The sequence below is a fragment of the Euprymna scolopes genome, chromosome 11, assembly GCF_053919585.1.
Source record: "Euprymna scolopes isolate OS-2025 chromosome 11, ASM5391958v1, whole genome shotgun sequence".
NCBI lineage: Eukaryota > Metazoa > Mollusca > Cephalopoda > Sepiida > Sepiolidae > Euprymna > Euprymna scolopes.
Window position 1 is genome coordinate 144690342 of NC_136492.1, and position 23156 is coordinate 144713497.

The 23156-nt window shown below is 38.2% G+C and overlaps 4 protein-coding genes across 5 annotated transcripts in view; 1 reads left to right on the forward strand and 3 right to left on the reverse strand.

Annotated features, from left to right (window-relative positions):
- Nucleotides 1-12243: 12243 nt before the first annotated feature.
- On the reverse strand, nt 12244-13089 carry LOC145288214 (uncharacterized). The gene has a single exon (XM_080136258.1). It carries the CDS (start codon nt 13087-13089, stop codon nt 12244-12246), a length of 846 nt encoding a protein of 281 aa, XP_079992384.1.
- Nucleotides 13090-14080: 991 nt separating this feature from the next.
- On the reverse strand, nt 14081-14710 carry LOC145288216 (uncharacterized). The gene has a single exon (XM_080136259.1). It carries the CDS (start codon nt 14708-14710, stop codon nt 14081-14083), a length of 630 nt encoding a protein of 209 aa, XP_079992385.1.
- Nucleotides 14711-15330: 620 nt separating this feature from the next.
- Nucleotides 15331-15879, reverse strand: LOC145288217 (uncharacterized). Its single transcript, XM_080136260.1, has one exon. The coding sequence runs from the start codon at nt 15877-15879 to the stop codon at nt 15331-15333; it is 549 nt and encodes a 182-aa protein (XP_079992386.1).
- A 2488-nt stretch (nt 15880-18367) lies between these two features.
- The window catches only part of LOC145288099 (PCI domain-containing protein 2-like), a 93243-nt gene continuing 88454 nt past the window's right edge, over nt 18368-23156 (forward strand). For both annotated transcript variants that reach the window (XM_080136157.1, XM_080136156.1), the window contains exon 1: nt 18368-18471. In XM_080136157.1, the coding sequence (XP_079992283.1) occupies nt 18436-18471 (36 nt within the window). In that variant the 5' untranslated portion in view covers nt 18368-18435. The remainder of the gene's footprint in view (nt 18472-23156) is intronic.

Consider the following 23156-nt stretch of genomic DNA (forward strand, 5'->3'; position numbering starts at 1 on the left):
ACTCTCCAACAAAGGCTTCAGTCTCCAACAAATGACCTTCTCCTCAAGAGATAAGACACTAACCTGACATTTTCAGAGTCTCGATGTCAAAAATGACAAAATTCAGAGGAGGAGGGAGAAAAGGAAATAATAAAAAGAAACAAAGTTGATAGAGATGATACAAACATTAGGCATTCCCTGTTTTTGCAATAATCGTCTTTCATTTTTATTAGCTTCTTACATCAAGTAGTTTCACACCTTGTCTGAAGTGATTTCCGCAAAAAATATGTTGCCTTTTAGGTGTGCAACAATGGGTAGCAGCAATGCAATTGTAATATTGTAAAAGCAATAATATTAAAAATCACTAAAGCTTCTATCTTTACATCATCAACGCTCTGATCCCCATCTGGCATCAATTGAAATGGATGGCTCTCGTCTTGGGGAGGCTCCATGTTTTGACAAGCTTCTGGGTCTGACCTTTACTCCTGATCTGAAATGGAACACGTACATCAAGTCTGTTGCCAAGAACGCTGGGAAAATGGTGGGATCCTTCTACCGCTCCAGAAGATATCTCACTACTAATGCAATTCTCTATCTGTATAAAAGCCAAGTACGTCCAAGGATGGAGTACTGCTGCCACATCTGGGCAGGAGCTGCTAAAAACAGCCTATCCTTCCTTGACAGAGTACAAAATAGACTTTGTGGTTTAGTGGAGGATGCCTTTTCTCTTCCCTGCAACCTCTCTCCCACAGAAGAGACGTTACAAGCCTGTCTTTGTTTTATTGGTATTTCCATCCCAGGTGCTCGTCTGAGCTCCAATCCCTCGTCCCCCTCTCGCCAATCTTTCACAAGAAACACCCGTCTGGCTGAAACTACTGTCAATAATTTTCCCTACTCTTTATCTATGCCTAAATCCAAACGTAGATTCCATGAGCAAAGCTTCTTTCTTAGAACTGCACGCCAGTGGAACTCTCTGCCGCTTGCCTGCTTCCCACCTGACTACAACTTGAACGTCTTCAAGTCCAACATAAACAAACTCCTGACAAACCGCCCCCTTAAGTAAGACTCCCTATCAAAACCCCCAATACTAATGATTACTACAGTACTATCTCATTGATTACTGTACATGCAATAACCCTTATCCCTGAGTGGCCTTCGGGCCTTGATAAGTGGTGACCTACATGTAAAATAAAATAAAATAAAATAAATAACCTCACTTTGTTGAATCTACTTTTTTCTCAATGAAAAAATCACTTCCGGTTTGTTGTTGTCATGGATAGATAAGCAAATGAATGCTAAGAACCAAATTAGGAAATGCTAAGTTTTTAATAAAGTAACTAACGATCACACTTATCTTTTATAACAGCATAGAAACAGCAATAATAGGGAGGTGATTGTGGTTAATAATATGGACTGACAACCTGTTCAAATGTTCAAATCCGGTTCATTCCACACGAACATTTTCACTTTCCAATTGGCATGTGGTTCTTCCCATAAGTATTTGATGTCTTTCTAAAAAAAAGTCTAACTGGTGGAACGATAAAATTGTTGCCCTAGAAATGACAACATGATTCCATTTCCGTTTGATGAAAACTGGTATTCGTTTTTTGCTGCAGACCATCTACTAGTTGGCAAGTTGTGTACAGAGCGGTAGGACGCTTCTATCATGGATGAAAGTGACATAATGTGTACTGTGGCTGTTATGATGTCGCTAATGAACAAACAAACAAATATAATAAAAATCCGCGTCGGCATTTTTCTCTTTTTAACAAAACCGTTATTTTTTGTACCCCTTAAAAAATATATCTCACTGCCATATGTCCATTTTAGCCTCATAAGCTTTGTGAAAAGTTTATAGCTCTTGCGCGAGCCTTTTCAAGTCTCACACAAAAACACGTTCACATTTCAAGCTATATTACTTGTCGCATACATACGCGCACACAAACATACGCGCCCACGTCCACACACGTACATATATTCACGTTCGCGTGCATACACTCACAGTCACGTGTATATACACACACGCTAATGTACACACATGTACTCACACACATGTATGCACACAGATAGACAATGTCACTTCCTTTCAAAGGAAATCCACACATACGCAAAAGACCACCGGAAACAAGTATAAAAGAAAGAGCAACAAGCGGCTTCTCCCTTTTCCGACCTGCCTTTCCTAGGTGGTTGGTCAGCGCACCAGCCGCCGCCGTTTTGGCAGGCGCACGCGCGTACCTCACGCCACTTGCTACTATGTGGGACAAAGAGCTAATAGACCGTACGTAAACTTTATACTCTTTCTCTCTCTACATATACAACTGGTCCCTGAGAACACCTTCATGTAGCTAACTGCTAACTGATGTCAACCCTCTATCCTTTTCTTTGTCTACACGATGGACTGCCATTTCTCGTTCTATTACATTACTCACTTCTGTTCTCACGCGCAAACAAATGATAGTGACCAGAACTTGAGATGGACACACATTTCCTTTTCTTTCTATAACACCAGTCCCGCAACGAACGATGGTTACACCCGCACGGACATGAACACGTGTTATATACTTAGAACATCTATTCCCTCTACATGAAATGGTAACCCCGTTATTTAAAAATAAAATGGATGATTTTGAACGAAACACTCATACACACTCACTCTCTCTCTCTACAACAATAAACTTTCCTCTTACCAGCTAACAACGAGAGACGCACGGCAAACTATAGCCCTTCCTCTTCACCAGTTAACAGCGAGAGATGCACGCCAAACTAAACACGTGTAGTAGCCTTTTCTTTCATTTGTTTCTTGATGAAACAATTTCCTGTTCGTTTAATTCAATTTAACACGTCGTTCGTTTCTTCTTCAAGACAATTCATTTTCCCTATTTTGCACAACCACCACAAAATGGTGACAACCTCACACGAGATGAACAAGCATTGCCTCCTATGCCACAAGTCCACAGCAAACTGGCGCCCGACTGACGCAAAACGAACAAGTATGGCGACCCTACCGTTTTTAAATTAATTGTTTTGAGCGAGACGCGCGTTTTATTTGATAAAGAAAAAAACGAACTTTTCAACAAGAAAAACAAGTGAACTGCTACCGACAAGGACCTCAACGAACTACAATGATAGAACCCTTCGTCAGACTCAGCAGAAAACGAACATGGAGCTGTCGACTACATAGCGAATTTTAAAAAAAAATTTGAGCTCGACAAACATTTTTCACGGTTTCCTGACATTACCCTGCAACAAACGCCAGGAGCAAAATAATATAGGCCTATACACATTTTCTCCTGCACAGCAGACGCAACAACAAAGAAACAGGACATCCCTATCAACACATAGGAAGAAATTGAATCAACAATACGAGTTGAGATGCACCACGCACGCTGATAAACTCACAACTTGGAAGTTTCGTTGACAGCCGGCAACTGGACACTATCGTTCAACCATGAACGAATGCACAACAAACGCCCGTACAGACAATGTACACACACTACCGCAGACTCACATGCGAAGACAATGGCAACTGGACACACGACGTCACCACGAAACAAAAAATTTTTCCTTCCAATTCACTTCTCTGTCCAAGCATCTCTTTACACATGTCAGCACACAACAAAAACCAAACAAACAAAACAAATGTCAGCCTAAAAAAAAAAAAAAAAGAGTAAACGCTTTTCCACGCATAAGTAAATACCTTTTTTTACGAACACACTCCGTTTTTGACATTCCGTTTTTTGACGTTTTATTTAAACAACCACACCAACAGCAAAAAAAAAAAAAGCACAAAAAGTCAATTGCCGAAAACATTACTTACAAAAGAATATATGTATATAAATATATATACACTGCATATATTTTTCCCCTAGGAGGGGGAGTATTGCGTGAGCCTTTTCCTGGTCTCACACAAAAACACGTTCACATTTCAAGCTATATTACTTGTCGCATACATACGCGCACACAAACATACGTACCCACGTCCACACACGTACATATATTCACTTTCGCGTGCATATATACACACGCGCTAACGTACACACATGTACTCACACACACTCACACGCCGCCGTCGTTTCAGCAGGTGCGCGCACACGCGTACCTCACGCCACTTGCTACTGTGAGCTAATAGACCGTACGTAAACTTTACACTCTTTCTCTCTCTATATATACAACTGGTCCTTGAGAACACCTTCACGTAGCTGACTGCTAACTGATGTCAACCCTCTATCCTTTTCTTTGTCTACACGATAGACTGCCATTTCTCGTTCTATTACATTACTCATTTCTCTTCCCACACGCGAACAAACGATAGTGACTCGAACTTGAGATGGACACACATTTCCTTTTCTTTCTACAACACCAGTCCCGCAACGAACGATGGTTACACCCGCGCGGACATGAACACGTGTTATATACTTAAAACATCCATTCCCTCTACATGAAATGGTGACCCCGTTATTTAAAAATAAAATGGATGATTTTGAACGAAACACTCATACACACTCACTCTCTCTCTCTACAACAATAAACTTTCCTCTTACCAGCTAACAACGAGAGACGCACGGCAAACTATAGCCCTTCCTCTTCACCAGTTAACAGCGAGAGATGCACGCCAAACTAAACACGTGTAGTAGCCTTTTCTTTCATTTGTTTCTTGATGAAACAATTTCCTGTTCGTTTAATTCAATTTAACACGTCGTTCGTTTCTTCTTCAAGACAATTCATTTTCCCTATTTTGCACCACCACCACAAAATGGTGACAACCTCACACGAGATGAACAAGCATTGCCTCCTATGCCACAAGTCCACAGCAAACTGGCGCCCGACTGACGCAAAACGAACAAGTATGGCGACCCTACCGTTTTTAAATTAATTGTTTTGAGCGAGACGCGCGTTTTATTTGATAAAGAAAAAAACGAACTTTTCAACAAGAAAAACAAGTGAACTGCTACCGACAAGGACCTCAACGAACTACAATGATAGAACCCTTCGTCAGACTCAGCAGAAAACGAACATGGAGCTGTCGACTTCATAGCGAATTTTAAAAAAAAATTTGAGCTCGACAAACATTTTTCACGGTTTCCTGACATTACCCTGCAACAAACGCCAGGAGCAAAATAATATAGGCCTATACACATTTTCTCCTGCACAGCAGACGCAACAACAAAGAAACAGGACATCCCTATCAACACATAGGAAGAAATTGAATCAACAATACGAGTTGAGATGCACCACGCACGCTGATAAACTCACAACTTGGAAGTTTCGTTGACAGCCGGCAACTGGACACTATCGTTCAACCATGAACGAATGCACAACAAACGCCCGTACAGACAATGTACACACACTACCGCAGACTCACATGCGAAGACAATGGCAACTGGACACACGACGTCACCACGAAACAAAAAATTTTTCCTTCCAATTCACTTCTCTGTCCAAGCATCTCTTTACACATGTCAGCACACAACAAAAACCAAACAAACAAAACAAATGTCAGCCTAAAAAAAAAAAAAAAAGAGTAAACGCTTTTCCACGCATAAGTAAATACCTTTTTTTACGAACACACTCCGTTTTTGACATTCCGTTTTTTGACGTTTTATTTAAACAACCACACCAACAGCAAAAAAAAAAAAAGCACAAAAAGTCAATTGCCGAAAACATTACTTACAAAAGAATATATGTATATAAATATATATACACTGCATATATTTTTCCCCTAGGAGGGGGAGTATTGCGTGAGCCTTTTCCTGGTCTCACACAAAAACACGTTCACATTTCAAGCTATATTACTTGTCGCATACATACGCGCACACAAACATACGCACCCACGTCCACACACGTACATATATTCACTTTCGCGTGCATATATACACACATGTACTCACACACACTCACACGCCGCCGTCGTTTCAGCAGGTGCGCGCACACGCGTACCTCACGCCACTTGCTACTGTGAGCTAATAGACCGTACGTAAACTTTACACTCTTTCTCTCTCTATATATACAACTGGTCCTTGAGAACACCTTCACGTAGCTGACTGCTAACTGATGTCAACCCTCTATCCTTTTCTTTGTCTACACGATAGACTGCCATTTCTCGTTCTATTACATTACTCATTTCTCTTCCCACACACGAACAAACGATAGTGACTCGAACTTGAGATGAACACACATTTCCTTTTCTTTCTACAACACCAGTCCCGCAACGAACGATGGTTACATCCGCGCGGACATGAACACATGTTATATATATTCATTCTTTCAACAGTAAATAAACGACACGTTTATCTTATCCATCAATTGAGTTTTTGTTTCCTCCAATTCCATTCATTTCATTATTTTCATGTAGCGAGTTAGGGTATTATTATATCCTCGTCCGCAATACTCTGCTCAATTTACGATCTCCAACTTTTCTTCATCAACATTATTACCGACAGTTCACTTGCTCTTTTAACCAATCTATTTAATTTTTCTTTTGATTAAAGAATCAAAAGAAAACAGATTAACCTTTTTCACTCGATGACTGTCATCTAAAAGCTGGGAGGGGATGGTGGTCAAGTGGTTAACGACACATACTGGCGACCTGGGTGTTTCAAGTTCGAATCCAGTTTGTTCCACAAAAATCCCTTTCACTCCTTCTCGTGGTCCCTCCTATAATCCTCAATGTCTTTCTAGGAAGAATTCTGACTACAAAAATATCGGGGAAACCAATGCCAACACTAGAATCTTCAGATTCATATGATTTTAAGATGATATAAAAGTTTTTCATGAGGTGAAGAAAAATTTTGCTGATTCATATTTGATATTCATATTTCATTTATTTTTTAGTTTATGGAAGATGAAGTTTTTGAGCTCTCCCTCTGTTGTTGGAAAATGGTCGCCACTGTCACATACCATACCTGATGCAGAATTTGCTATTGTCATGTATGCATCTAGTTTTGCAGTCAGTGTAGTTTTACAACAGCAACTATTTACTTAGCTATTTAATATTTTTGTCACATATTGAAGGGAATTTGCCATTTACATAGATCATCATTCACTTATGTTAGCGCTACAAGCTTATCTGGACAAATATTCCCCTCCGGAAGCTAGGCATTTGGATTTCATTTCCCAGTTCTCCAGTGACACACTGCACATCTCTGATTCACAGAATACTTCTGCAGGTGCATTGTGCCCTTGTCCCATTGGTACTATTTCTTCATCTGAAGACATCAACCTTTGTCAAATGATTTTCAATCAGCCATCTTTTTGTATTTTAAATATGCCAGCTCCAGAATTTGCTGCATGCAAATTTTGGAATATTCCCATTACTATAGTGGATGAACAAATCTTATGTGAGATGTCTTTAAATTGACACTGCCCCTTCATTCTGGAAACTCCTAACAAAACTGTCTTTTTTTTCTTGATGCAGGATTTAACCATATCCACATCAATTTAGTTGGACGATGGCAAGTCAGCAAGTTACTCCCACTTGCTGACTTATATTGATTGTTTTTCTTATTTGTTTATAACTATCTCACAAAATGATATTTCTATTGAAACTCCAGGGAAAACTATACTGAGTGCAAAAGTTATTTATTTCAGAAATTCCCATATGTCTGCACGTCTTAAAGAATCCAGTTGCTTACTAAAATAAAAACAAAATCTCAACATGCAGTTTTATTCCTGTTTAATCTTTCTTCCTCTCTTTTGAAAAAAAATTTTTTTTTATTCAATTTTCACCCCAAACAAGGCACAGTGCCACTTGGAAGTAGGGGGCTACTATCGGGGAGATAATTTGCAGGGGTACTATGAAGGGAGATGAGTAGCAAGATGCTTGTTCACATTACACTTGAACTTCTGCATATCAGTACAGTTAGGAAAGCAGAATCCCAGATGAAGTTCCAAAGACTTGCAGTTCTGGGGAAGAAACTATTGGAGTAAAAGGCTTTCTTACACCTAGGGATCTCTACTGTAAAGGAATGGGACTTAGTTGCTAGTCGGGTTTGTCGTGGGTAGTCATATCGAGGAGGTACAGGCTTGTAATTCGTCAGAGCAGTCACCGTTAAAATATTTGTAGAACAGGCAGAGGGATGCAACATTTCATTGAGGGGACAGAGGCTGAAGCCTAGATGAAAGTCCAGGACCTATCAGGTTAGCGACTCTCTTTTGAACCCTGTCCAAAGTAGCAACAGCACTCCATACATGGGCGAATGGTGGCGTTATAGAGATACAGGATACTTTATGGCATAAGTAATTTTCTAGCACAGTAGAGAGAGCCCCCCCCCCTTCCTTGTAGCAGCCTTTGCAATGCTCTCAATGTACCTATTCCAGTTCATGTTCCCTGTAAACGTTAGGCCGAGGAGTTTAAAAGAAGTACTTTCAGGTAATGGGTTCTTGGCCATTGCTATTGGTGGTAGGGAAGGTTCCTTGTAGTTATTGAAGGAAACAAGCTTAGTCTTAGTAGCATTGAATGTGACCATCCATTTTTGTCCACATTCCACTACAGATTGGAGGTCATCCTCTCGTGTTTCTGCCATGTCCTTAGATATGTGTTCATTTGTTTTCCCCTTATGCCTGTTATAGAGAGTGGTGTCATCGGCAAATATATCCATCTCCGAAACAATTTTATCAGGGAGGTCATTTATGAATATCAAGAATAATAAAGGTCCAAGGATAGACCCCTGAGGCACTCCCGCATTTATATCATATTGTTTAGATGTACGACTGTCGAGGACAACTTGGATTTTTCTCTTACTTAAGAAAGATTTAATTACATTATGTATTCTTCCAGTGATACCATATGATCTAATTTTCCTTAGAAGACCATCGTGCCATACCCTGTCAAAAGCCTTAGATATATCAAAGGATACCGCTTTACCTTCCCCTGTTTTATCCAATGAACGGTATATACGTTCAGAGACTACAGTTAAGATATCTGCTGTTGAACGAGCTTGCCTGAATCCATATTGTTTGTCAGTCAGGAGTTTAGCAGCTGTAAGGTGCTGGACTAGGGCTTGATTTACCAAGGACTCAAATATTTTGGTGAAAAACGGGAGGAGGCTAATGGGCCTATAATTTAGTGGGTCAGTTCTTTCACCAGTATTCTTGAAGACTGGTACCACAGAAGCGGTTTTCCAGCAGTCGGGAAAGCAAGATTCATTAAGGCATTTATTGTAAAGTTTGGACAGAACTCGAGCAACCTCAGCAGAGCATTTTTTTAATAGCACAGTCAGGATGAGATCAGATCCACATGCTTTTGAGGTGTCTAGATTTTTTATGATACTATGTACCTGAGAGGGGGTGATTTTCAAATCGTCTAGTGTGACGTCTGTCCGCAAAGGAAAGTCGCGGAGGGAGTGGTGTGCCGGGTTCAGTGTGGAGTTTGAGGCAAACCGACTGGCAAGCAGATTAGCCTTGTCGATTGCCGTGCAAGCAACCTCATGATTGTTTGATAGTGGGAGAATCGTTGACTGCCAATTATTTACTACACTGTTGAAGATTTTTCCTCTTCTTCTTCTTTCTTACTCTTTTATCTATTTCTGATGTGATGATGATGATTGTTGTATCACATAACTGAATTGTATTCGTTGACTGGTTTGGGAAATTCTTGCTTGTTTTTTGAAGATTTGCATTATTTTTCCAGTTGAGGTTTTGATGTCCACTAGTGCGGGACATGTGAACTTTGTCTCCGTCAAAAACACATAAAAATTAGAAATAGTGTTAACTGGACTTTAAAACAGTCGGAAATCAAGAAAGTTTGGAAATAAGCTAATCAAGAAAAGGTTATGTTTACAGATGCTGCAAGACTAAGTTTAGCCGGGTTACAAATGGAAAGTTGACTTCAATCTGCACAATAAGAAAGGAAGTTCTTCTGAGCAAGGTGGTGGAAACTCAGCTACAGAAGAGACAAAATTACGGGAATTATCAGATTAACTTTGAACAATTGTGGTTTTATTTTCATTATCTACAAGGAACTAACATGGATTTATTTACCCAAAGTCAAAAAGAGATATTGTGACAATCAAGGGGAAGTAACTTATGGTGACTTATTTTCGTTCACATTGTTGGAATTTTTTTGTACCCCCCTGTATACATTTATTATATTTTTATTCTGGTTCTTATATTTGATTTTCTGTATTTTGTATCTTTTATGTTTCTTAGTTTCGTATAGTTTGGGTTTGTATGAAACTCCCTTTAATTTAAAGAAAAGGGCAATGCTAGCTCCTTGATGACGTCATGAGCCCCATCGCGAAAATCGACCTCTTTTGGATTCCATCGATGTGGATATTGGACGTGGTTTCATTGTCCGGCGCTGATACGGAACTTCCAGAACCTTCCTTCAAAGAAATAAACCTGGAAAGAATACCTCGGATGCGATGAAAGCAAACTTCTGAAAACTTTATTTACATGGCTACGGTTTGCATGTATTTAGAAGTAGTAAAATTTTAAAGGACTTTAAATTGAGAAAAGAAAGAGGTACATGCCTGACCGCCATCAATTTGTGAGTACATTCCTAAAATTTATTGCATATGAGAGAGTGATTAGGAACTACTATTTGAAGCATAATATTGTATTCGTTCATTGATGCGACATTTTCAATATAAGAACCAGCGTTTTTTTTTTTCATTATGTGTTGTTACCTTGGCATTCTCTGTTTTTGAATTTAATGCCTGCAAAGGGAAAAATTTGCAACCAACTTCATTGTAAATAAAATCTGTTCTTCATTTTGAAACAAGACCTTTATACTTTATTTTTTACCCCCCCCCTTTTTATTTCATGCTTTTATTTTTTTTCCAGGACGTTTTTTTTGCGTCGAATTTATTTGAAAGAGGATAAATATCCGACAACATGTAAAAAGATAATATGGCATCCATTGTAAAAAGCTTATTTTACATTTTCTTATTTTTTAATAATTTTTTTTTTACCTTTTTTCTCAATAAATTATTTTATCCTCTAGACGGTTGTTTCTTGCTTCTTTCTTATTTCTATTTTGCATTTTTTTAGTACCACGGGGTAACTGTCGTCGGGCATAATGGCATATTTTCTGCATACATTAAGAAAAAGTGTTCAACCGTCCAATAATTTAATTCTACTAAATTTTCACAACTAACGATTACTATGCTCACCACTACACATTAATCCTTATCCTCGAGTGGCCTCCAGACCTTGAAAAGTAGTGACCTCGCAGTGTCAGAAATTTCGTGAAAACTATTGAATAATTCCACCCACTATGTTTCGAAGCTTATAACTCCTCGAAAAATGTAATTCAAGCCCTAATTTTTCTTTTCAGTTAAAGGTTTCATTTAAAAAAAAAAAAAAAACGTGTTTTTTTTTAAAAATGGTTTTAAACTTCGGACTTTACAGGTAAATTTCTAAAAAACACTACTTTTTTTTTTGTTTTAAATTTGAATATATTATTTATTGATCCTTTATCTCCAATTTGTGATATATAAAACTTTGGTACATAAATTAATTATTTACTTTTTAATAGACATTTGAAAATGGGGGGGGGCGTAAATTTAAAAAAAATCGTTTGTCTAAAATATTATATTCAGTTTATTGGAAAGAGCATAAAATTTCACATTGACTCGGAAAATATCGTAAACATAGAATCAATAGAAAAATTTTGATAGATTTTTAAAGTTTAAAAATTGAAAAATACTGAACTCGTAACATTCAATTAATTTCATTACTATTTTTAAAAAAATATTTCTATTACTTTTTATACAACTTTAATAGTTTATTTTGGAAGTATAATCCATAAAGAAAATAAACAACCCATTTTTAAAAGAGAAATTACGAGTTTTTATATTTTATTTGCAGTTTCGTGTTAGAGGTGTCAAAAATTCCTACAAAAGTTCTGATACACCTAGTAGTGACCCCTTTGTAATGTGGGAACTTTCTCCACTGAAAGGTAGAGGTTTACAAGGATTTTGCAACAATGGTGTGTTGCGACCTGTGACTAGGTAAAATTGTAGAACCTTGTCGGTCTGGTAATAAGGGTAACGATTCAATTTCCTTCAACTCCAATCCCAAACTGAAATCACAACCAAAATTCAGTTCACTCCATCCTTCTTATAATCCAGTTCGCCAATCAAATAAGTTAAACGTAACAACTACCAATATAAAAAGAGTCATCACCCACACAAAAGGTTTCTGCTGCCACTCTTCCTGAGAGTCGCAGGTAAGTGCTTCAAGTTTTCTCAATACACTCCTACTCAACAGAAAACAAAACCAATTGTTATTGATTTTGTAAAACCTTCTTAATATACATATTCCTCATTCTTGATCCCCAGAGCAGTGATGACAAACCCAATCCTTTTCATCTGGTGGAGCTGCACTGATCCCAACGCATCTAAAATGGAACCAGTTATCACATTGATCACAACAGATCATGGCCGATCCGTCATCAGGTTTATTACATCCGGGACAAATCCAAACCTGCTTACTCTCCTGTACTAAAGTAGGTTCTTCAAAACTGGTTTCTGACCAAGAAATTCCTTCTATGGACTCCCAGTTATCATAACAAGGTTCCGGACCATCCTCTTGTCGTTCATATTCCGCATGTAGTTCTAGCGGATATAGATGTTTAAGAGAATACGCTTTCACACTCCCGTCACCCAGACGTATCTGTGCCGATCGTACCATACCATCGTCTCCCGGAAACAATTCTTCTACTCTCCCCAATGCCCAAAAGGGTCGAGACTTGTTTGGAAGTTTTATCGTCACAATGTCTCGATGCTGTACCTTATTAGACATAGTTAGATAACGATCTTGTTTACATTCTCGAAGAGAGAGTAAGTAATCCTCGTGCCATATCTGTTTAAACTCCTTGAGCAGCTCATCCCGGTTCCTCAAAGATTCCAACAATATCTGTCTGGACGGCAGTTCCCCTTCATTAATTGGTTGAATCTCCAACCTAAGAAGAAGTCCAGGGTTTTGATCTGGGTGAAGGAAGTGATTGGGCGTAATTACCTCCAGTCCTGAGTTGTTCAAACTCACATAGGTTAGCGGTCTATTGTTCACTGCCTGTTGGACATCTGAAATGGCTGTCCACAGCTCAGATCGACTGTAAATGGACCTTCCAACAGTTTTATAGAGGCATTCCTTTAATGTTTTAATCATGCGTTCCCAAACTCCTCCATACCAAGCCGAATGAAGAGGGATCTTAACATGCTTTATATTATACTGCCCAAATTTCTCATCAAATTTGAAAGAAGTTAGGGCCTGATTTAGTAAACTAACTCCAGCAAGAAATGACTTTGCATTGTCACTTTATATGTGAGAAGGCAAGCCCCACATATTTGAAAACCTGATGAAGGCCAGTATAAATGTGTGCACTGTCATGTCCTCAACCAGTTCTAAATGCACCGTTCTGATTTCCAAGCATGTAAATATGAGAATGTAAACCTTAGATTGAAGATTTTGGTTTTGAACCCACAGGTGTCCCGTATAATCTATCCCTGTATGTAAGAATGGCCTTACCAGATTTACTCTATGTTTAGGCAGGTCTGTCATCTTAGGATATGGAAAATGTATTGAGTTGATTTTCTGACAAATAAAGCAGTCCTTCAATATTCCCTTCACAGCCTGTCTGCCTTGATGTATCCAAAATCCTGATCCTATTAAGTGTAGCCAGCACACCTAAGTGTTTAGCCCTCTCATGCTGATCCTTCACAATTAGATTAGTCAAGGGATGATTCTTCCCAAGCAATACAGGGTTTAAAACCTCATATTGTAGAGTAAAATTTTTTTTGATCCTGCCTCTGGAGCGGACGACACCAGACTTGTCCAGAAATAGGTTTAACTGACTCACAAAGTTCGGAATGGGTTTATCATGAGGTGCATGTAAGAACTTCAATTCAAGGGGAAATGCCTGTTGTTGCATTGTCTTGAACAAGTAGTCAGCAGCAGCCTGCTTATAGTCCAGTTCCTTGCCTCTTGCGTTGGATATACATTCGAAGATTCTAGAGACCACATGTAGAAGTTTGTTAAAACACAAAAATCTGTCAAAGGAGATGATAGGCTGAGATCAGTTCTCATTACAGGTGTACAACAGGTTTGTACAAACTATTTGCTGATTGTCTGCACTAAGACAATCCAAACTACTATCAGGTCAACAGACAGTTTCCTCAGACAACCAGTTTGGTTCAGCACTCCAAAAGGAGAAATTTTCCTTAAATTTAGCTGTTGTCAGTCCCCTCGTCATTAGGTCCGCAGGGTTCTGATTAGAAGGCACGTATTTATACCTGATAGCAAGGTTGTAAGTTGCAAGTATCACTTCTTCCATCTGTGTCACATCCTTGAGGCGATTCTTCATGAAAATGTTTTTATGGCTCGTCTGCTTGGACATCAACCAAGTGAGTACAATTTGGGCATCTACAGCCAAATACAAACTTCCAAATTTCGTTCCTTGGTAGGCTCTCAAGATATTACTAAGACATTTAATTGCCAAAAAAACTGCTAATAGTTCCAGCGTTGGCAAGGTTTTAGCTTTTAATGGTGCCACCTTTGCCTTAGCATAAATCAGAGAAGATATACCTCCCTGAACTGCATATACAGAAAACCCATATGCCTTTTTTAAGGCATCTGTGAATATGTACAAATCCGCAACAGTATTGCTATCAAGTACCTGTCTTCTAAACGATAACGAATGAAGCGCCGACAAATCACTAGCTAGTAATCTCCACCTTTCCTGCATTTCCTTTGGAATGGGATCATCCCAATCAATATTAGCCTTCCACATTTCTCCTACCAATATGCGACTTTGAATGGTGACTGGGAGACATAAAGACAATGGGTCAAATACACTGGATGTGACTGATAGTATTTGATGTTTTGTTGCTAAGTTAGGGGTCATAAGTTCGCTGGACTAGGCTGATGGAGTCCGACTCTGGGTCATATCTGTAACCCAGAACCTTTTCCCAAGGACAACTCATCCTTCCTCATCAATTCCTGTAGCTTTGGGCAATTGGTGTTACATGATCGAAGATCAAATCCTCCTTTCTTCAATCTTTCCTTTATTTCATAATATAGTTTTCTCAACACACCTTCCGAATTATTCGTACTGACAAGAGTGTCAACATAAAAATTTGAATTCAACAGTTTGGTGCATTCATCAACTGGAAATCTAGACGCATGATACTTCAATATGGAGTTCAATATAAAAGGGCTTGCGTTAAAGCCGAAGATGATGGTCGTATAACGGTAACATACCAGATGATCATCCCGTTTTAGAAAGAAGCAAAACTTATTTCTATCAGACTCCTTTGATAATCTAATCATCAGAAATGCCTTCCTGATGTCGCCCAATAATGTATATCTATTTGTCCGAAAGAGTAGAGTTAGATTTAACATGTTTCCGGTTTAATTTACCCCTGGGTATGCAGCCTCGTTTAAGGATACTCCTCCCTTGAAGACTGGTCGCATTTTAGTAGTTGCTATGCTCTCGGTTTTAAAGACTGGTCGATGAGGGATCCAAACATGTTTATGGAACTGTTTGGGTGAACAATGAAAGGGTTTTATTATGCCCTCTGCCTCTTGTTCGGCAAAAACCTCTAAATATTCCTCATAGAGGCCCTTCATTTCCAGAGTGTGTACCACCCTATCCAACACCTTGAGGGCTACTTGGTGATTAGAGCGCACCTGAGCTAATTTATCAGTGTGCCACGGTAGCTGCACCCAGTACCGTCCCTCCTTAAACTCTATATTTCTCATAAACTCCTCTACTTTCTGGGCATCATAGTCGGACAAGGTGTCATTTTCTGATAGCCGCAAAGACTCCACACTGTAAATCCACTCCAGACCTCTTTCTACAGTACTGTCCTCAAAAGTTTCTTCATAGGGGTCTGAGTAAGAAGAACACACGTCAAGAACACTATTAACAATGGAGGTCGAACACTTAACAGTTCTCATGACTTCTCCATAAGCTGGAACCTTGTGTTGGATTGTTTTAATTTGATGAGGAAACATGAAATTCCTGGGATCCCCAAAAGGTATCACTCTTCATTGGGAAAGCCAAGCTTTCCCATTCATACATTTATCATTTGTAGGGGTTCCATAAATTGTAACAGGTCTACCCCTATTAACCCTTCCAAAGTTATATTGGCATTTCTTCCTAAATCTGTATCCAGGGTGTAATCCAATTTCGTAAGGTTCTCGACCACAATCGGCAAATGCTCCACTGTATGAATGATATCTAATTCCTTGTCAATAAGGATAGGTAGCTGCCACTTTACCCCTGGCGTCAACTCCACTGTTGTGGTAAGCCGCTGAAAATTGCAGGTTTTCCTTCCTAGGAATGTCACGATCTCAAGGTTTACCTCTGAGACGGATCTTGGGTCACAAGCCAGATCCTGCAAAATTCTTCCACTAAAGTACGAATTTTGACTGCCTGTGTCTATCAAACGTCGCAGCTTCACAGCTTTGTCCCCTCTTTGTAGTACGATGGTAGTAATCGGCAAAATACACTGCTGCTCACCCAAACCGGTATTGATACATTCATTTGTTGATGTATACGGCATAGGGTACATGATTGTGGTATGGTCCTGGGCTGAACATCGCTCACAATTGCCCTTAAGGCTTCTTTTACAGGGACACGAATCACTGAAATGATTGTTACTTGTGCACCTATAACATAGTCCGAGTTCTCGACAACGACGCCATCTTTGAGGAAATGTATGGTATTCCTCACAAACTTGAGTGGAATGACCATCCCTCAAACAAAGGTTGCAGGTGGTATGCCTCTCCTGGATATGGAAGTTCTCCAATGTTGGTGTTGTTGTCTCCGGTTTTCTGTCTGGATGAATGTATCTACGAGAGCTATCATAATCCAAATCTCTCTGGTTTGCTTCAGGGAGTGTAGCCTTCCAGGATTTTAAGATCCTGATGCCCGTATCTAAAATAGAAGTTAAAGATGGATGTGGTGCCCCTACAGACCTCACTAATTCTTCCTTAATACGGTTGGGCGGTCTTTGGAACAGTATATGGGCCGCTAATGCCCCTCTGCCTGAATTTCTTTCCATAAATCCATATCCCAACATAGAGTCCAACTCCAACAACTCGTATTTAACCTGAGACAAAGAGTTCTTAAGGTATTCAATATCATACCTGCCTCGGTGGACAGTTTGAATAGGCTAGAGAATATATCCTCTCTAATGCCCTCTTCATCCCAATAATTATCCTTAAGAATTTTTATCGGGCATCATAATTATTGGATGTCTCCTCAAGATGATGGATTAGTCGAAACGGATGTCCCGTAACGCAAGTCTTGAGGTAGGTTAATTTTTCTCTCCTTGATTTTAATCCCAAAGTGCAATAGTCAAACCTAGTGAGAAAATCTCTCAATGCAAATTTCTTCTCTAAGTCCAGGCCATCAAAACTAGGGCATTTGACCTTAGGCCTAAACATAGAGGTGTCAACTTGAGATGGCTGCATTGCATTTGGAAGCATGAAGGGAGGAGGAGAATCATCCTTGTGAACCTCTGCGGTTAAGGTTTGTAAATCTCTTTCCACTTCTTCTTTGAATTCGATAAGGTCATAAGCATGCGGTGCCACCCTATCTCTAGGAAGGAATTTAACCAAGTTTTCCTGAACTTGGTCCACTTTAGAAAGCCACTCGTTTATGTTGTCTGTGGTGTTCTTCAAGGCACACGCATCCACTGCGACTCTTTTCTTTAATTTTCCTAATGTGTATCCGATAATGTGTTTATATCTTTCCTCTGTATCCAAAAGGGCCTCAAGAAGGTGATCCGTTTTTTCTTGCATTCCTAAGGAATCCTCAAGGGAAGACATTTGTTCCGCGGCCATAATAAAAAATAATAGAAGAAGAAAATAAAAATAAAAAAATGCACAAGGTCTGCAGATCAATGTTGCAACGTGTGGGAACTTTCTCAACTGAAAGGTAGAGGTTAACAAGGATTTTGCAACAATGGTTTGTTGCGACCTGTGACTAAGTAAAAATTGCAGAACCTTGTCGGTCTGGTAATAAGGGTAACGATTCAATTTCCTTCAACTCCAATCCTAAACTGAAATCACAACCAAAATTCAGTTCACTCCATCCTTCTTATAATCCAGTTAGCCAATCAAATAAATTAAACGTAACAACTACCAATATAAAAAGAGTCATCACCCACACAAAAGGTTTCTGCTGCCACTCTTCCTGAGAGTCGCAGGTAAGTGCTTCAAGTTTTCTCAATAGTACAAAACAAAACATTTCTTCAAAATAGGTTAGAAATCAAATAAAATGAACAATAAGTGTAAATTTTTCTTAATCAGAAAGATAAAATATATACAATAAATACAAAAAAAAAAAAAATCAAAATGCTATTTCATAAAAATGTAGATCTCTTGAAATATATTCGAATGAAAAAATAGTAAAAGTAGTTTGTTCGTTTGAGGTCTATTTTGTAACTTGTCCATTTTCTGGTCCTCATTTTTCGCTACTGCAGGCAATTGAACTCATAAACAAAAATGGCGCATCTTTCGCTTAATCAATATCTCACCAAAGTAAGTTTGTTCAACTTTTCATTTATTTATTTGATAAAATTTGGCATTCACCAATTAAAAACATGTTTTCTGTTGCACTTAACGCCTCATTTTCTGTGTATGTTTAAAATGTATTTTCCGTGATGAAAAACGAATACACGTGGTTTTTCTTCGACGGAAACGAATTCGTCATAAAATATATTTTCTTGTTAATAAAAGTTATTAAGTTAAGTTAATCTCGAAATAATGAATATTTTATTCAATTTAAGATTTATGATTTCGTGTTGTGAGGCTAATTTACGAATCTCTAAAATTAATAATTAATTAGGGGTGAATTTTTGAGTGGGGTCTGTTTTTATGAATAATAGAAAACGAAATTAATGTAAATACAATTGCAGAGAGTGGTCTTGCTTGGTCTGGTCCACGCTATTTTTTAAATCGTATTTCCAAGTTTAATTAAAGTTTTATATGTTTTTTTTTATTCAATTGTAAGGTTGAAGTATATAATAGGCACAAAACACCCTCTCTTCCCCATGTTAAGAATGGCTTTTTGGTACTTGTACAGTTTAGTCAAGACATTAAAAAATGAAAATATCGAAAAAAGTTTAAATTGTATGTATCCGTTATGGAACAAAGTTCCCTGACAATTTTTTTTCACTTAATTTCATCAATGGAGCAATGGAGCATATTGCAAGTGCTAAAAATCAATATAGAGTATAACAAAATATTACTGGTATTTTAACATTAGAACACTAGAACCCTACTTGCATAGTTCAAACCCTTTCTTTCCCATAAATGCATAGAAATTTGAAAATAATGTCCTTCGAAGTTTAAATTACTAGAAATTTGACCCAAATTACCCCGGCGTACCCTAGCTTTTTTTTTTTTTGTTTTTTTTTTACAGCGAAAAAACAATTTATGATACCGAGTAAAATGTTCGATTTTTAGGGAGAAAAGCTAGTATTAAAGATGGGAAGGAGTGTCAGCTCTTTAACTGGAGTTATCTCCCTTTGGCATTTCTAAAGTTCAAACAAATTTTTTTATTAAATCCAAGATGGCTGCCTTCAACGCGCTCTCATAAAAAACGTGTTTTTTGAGCGAGTTTCTAACAGTATTTTGTATATATATTTTTTATTTTTAACTCATTTTCCCAGCCTTATCGCCTCAAAGAGAGAGTCGGCTGCCATTTTAAATTTTCAAATACATCGGTACGGTAAACACTGTTTTTCGAGCTAAATAAACATGTTACATTAAATATAAACACTAAAAACATATCCAGTTAGGTAGAAAAGTAACTTATCTTGCCTTTGATAACATTTATTTGTTATATATTTGTTTTTTGACAATTTTTTCAAATCTATGTATATAGTAATACAAACAAGATTTTCATACACCTTTTGATTTTGAAAACATTTGTAGCTGTTCGCAGTAAAACATTGTTTTAATTCGCTGTTCAAAACTAATGTAATAAATAAAAGTGCATGCAAGCTATATATCTACAAAAGTTTATTTTGTTTTTTTAACCATGTTTTTAAATTTGACCAGAAATGTGAGAAATTATAATGGATTCATAATGCCGAATTGGTTGGGACTGTTGTTATTATACATTCTGAAAACTGAATAGTTCTAAACTAATGTTATTCTGATAACAAAATAGCTCTAATTAAACATATCAGAACATTTATATTCATATTTTCATGTTTTTCTTAATTCGTTTGTAAATAAAAATTAAAGAACGTGTGTTGTTTATACTGTGCTATGACTAACACTACAACTGCTGCTCCTGCTGCTACTAATACTAAATTAATTTGACCAAACTCGAGAAATAGAAACTTTTTTTTTTCGGGTAGGTCCTTTTAAATTATTATCACAACATAAAATAATACTTTTAATTGATAAAGATAGTAAAAAGACTGATTTACTTACTAGTGGGTGTCTGATGAAATTTTTTTCAAAATGTTCGATACTCGTCATATTAAAGTCTTATTTTTAACACGACAAAAAAAGAAATGTTCAAAAATATTTTGGACACTTGACAGTATTAAGATTAACACCTCTTCTGATTGGTTCCCAAATTTCATGACGAAATTCTTCATACAATCATGGTACGGGCCTTTAGAAAACAGGGAGGGTCATTACAAAACCTTACCGAAAACGCTATTTTATGACGTTCACATTTTTATGACTTTATTTGCTTAAAAGTAAAACTCTTAAAATATATAATGTCCATTCATATTTATTAATTCATTTCCGAACAAAACAGTATTTTGAAGTCTTGAAGTGCTTTGGTTTGAAAAATATGGCTATTTTAGTAGAACTACCATGAAATCAGAAAAATTATCCAAAGCGTTTTTTTCGTCCATGTGTATTACTATTTTATGTGCTTTTAGACTTAACATGCAACACAACATTAGCTACTTTTATTTTCTCTACCGCTCTCCCTCGACCCAGGACTTTACCTTAATAAACAAAGTCTCTGACAGCATAGATACAGCACTTTCCCTCGACACTAGCGCACAAGTGCATGTATTTGGTGACTTCAGTGTCCACCACAGCAACTGGCTTGGATTTTCTACTTACACAGACGCAACTGGTACCACAACATGTAACATCTCTATATCGCATTCCCTATCACAGATGGTTACGTTTCCAACCCGTTTCCCAGACCAGCAAGAACAACATGCATTGCTTCTAGATCTGTTTCTGACCACAGTTCCTGATGACTGTGTTATGAATGCCCACAGCCCTCTTGGGAACGCTGATCATGCAGTGGTAATGGTTGAAATCGCCCTAAACTCTAGAGCCAAAACTGAAGAGCCACTGCTTAAAACAACGAGATATTATAAAAAAGCTGACTGGGAAGCCATCAGGGCCCTCATCAGGGACGCTCCATGGCAAAATATCTTTTCACTTCTTGCTGAACATTGTGCAAATGAGACCACTGAATGGTTCAAAGTGGCAATTGAAGCACATGTTCCCACACGCAAATTCTATAGCAAACCACCGCTCTCCCCAATGGTTCACTTCAACTTGTGCAGCTTCCATAGTGCAAAGGCAGCATGCATACTGCAAATTTAACCGACATAAGTCCAGTTCAAACAGACAGAATTACATAGAAGCCAGAAATAACTGTAAGAAAGGAATAGCGACAGCTAAGAGAGAATTTACTGAAACCACAAAAAAATGCATCGAAGCACAGAAATTAGGAACCCGAGACTTCTGGAAAATTTACAACAGTGTAGTAAATAATGGGCAATCAATACTTACAAAACTGTTTAAACGTTGTCTCAAGGAGAATAGTTTCCCATCTCCCTGGAAAATCTCATCAGTATGCCCTGTATTTAAGAATTCAGATGATCGCTCATTTCCTTCTCAGTACAGGCCAATAAGTCTCCTGTGCGTCATGAGTAAGTTGCTGGAATCTGTGTTAAATAGAGAAGTAATCAACCATCTCGGCAAAAATAACCTTCTTAGTGACACACAATATGGTTTCTGTTCTGCTAGATCTACAGCTGATGTGCTTACAGTTATATCTCATAGGATTAGCAAATCTCTCGACAGAGGAAACCTTTCTAGGGCAATTGCTCTTGACATATCTAAGGCCTTTGATAGGGTATGGCATAAAGGTTTACTTCACAAGATCTCCAGCTATGGTATAGCTGGAAATGTCTTCTCAATTATTAAATCATTTCTCTCTGATAGGCTCATAAGAGTAGTGGTTGATGGGCAAATATCAGAAGTATTAATACTGGAGTCCCTCAGGGGTCCATCCTGGGCTCAACTCTCTTTCTGATCTATATTAATGATCTTCCAAATCACATCCTTACATCATTCGTAGACATTTATGCTGATGACACTATCATCTATCGTAGCACATCTAAGACAGTAAACGACCAAGTTCTCTCTGATTCTCTCTCCTCCGATCTTGAGCATGTGGTACAATGGGGAAAGGAGTGGTTGGTTACTTTTAATGCATCTAAAACCAAACTTTTTATCTTTACATCATCAACGCTCTGATCCACATCTGGCATCAATTGAAATGAATAGCTCTCGTCTTGGGGAGGCCTCATGTTTTGACAAGCTTCTTGGCTTGACCATTACTCCTGATCTTAAATGGAACACGTACATCAAATCTGTTGCCAAGGCCGCTGGAAAAATGGTGGGATCTTTCTATCTATCCTGTAGATATCTCACTGCTGATGCTATTCTCTATCTATATAAGAGCCAGGTACGTCCAAGGATGGAATACTATTGCCACATCTGTCAGGAGCTGCTAGAAAGGACTTGGCCTGCCTTGATAGAGTTCAAAATAGACTTCATAGCCTCGTAGGAGATGTCCTTTTCTCTTCCTTGCAACCTCTATCTCACAGAAGAGATGTTGCGAGTTTGTCTCTGATGTATCGTTATTTTCATGGAAAGTGTTCGACTGAGCTTCAATCTATGGTCCCCCCTCACCAAACTTTCACAAGAAACACTCGTCTAGCTGTAAACACTATCAATAATTCCCCCCACTCTTTATCTGTGCCTAAACCTAAACGTAGATTCCATGAACAGAGCTTCTTTCTTAGAACTGCACGCCTGTGGAATTGTCTTCCGTTTTCCTGCTTTCCGGCTGACTACAATATGGTTGTCTTTAAGTCTAACGTAAATAAGTTCTTGATGAGCCGTTCCATATAATTTATCAAATTTACCAAATTTTCATTACT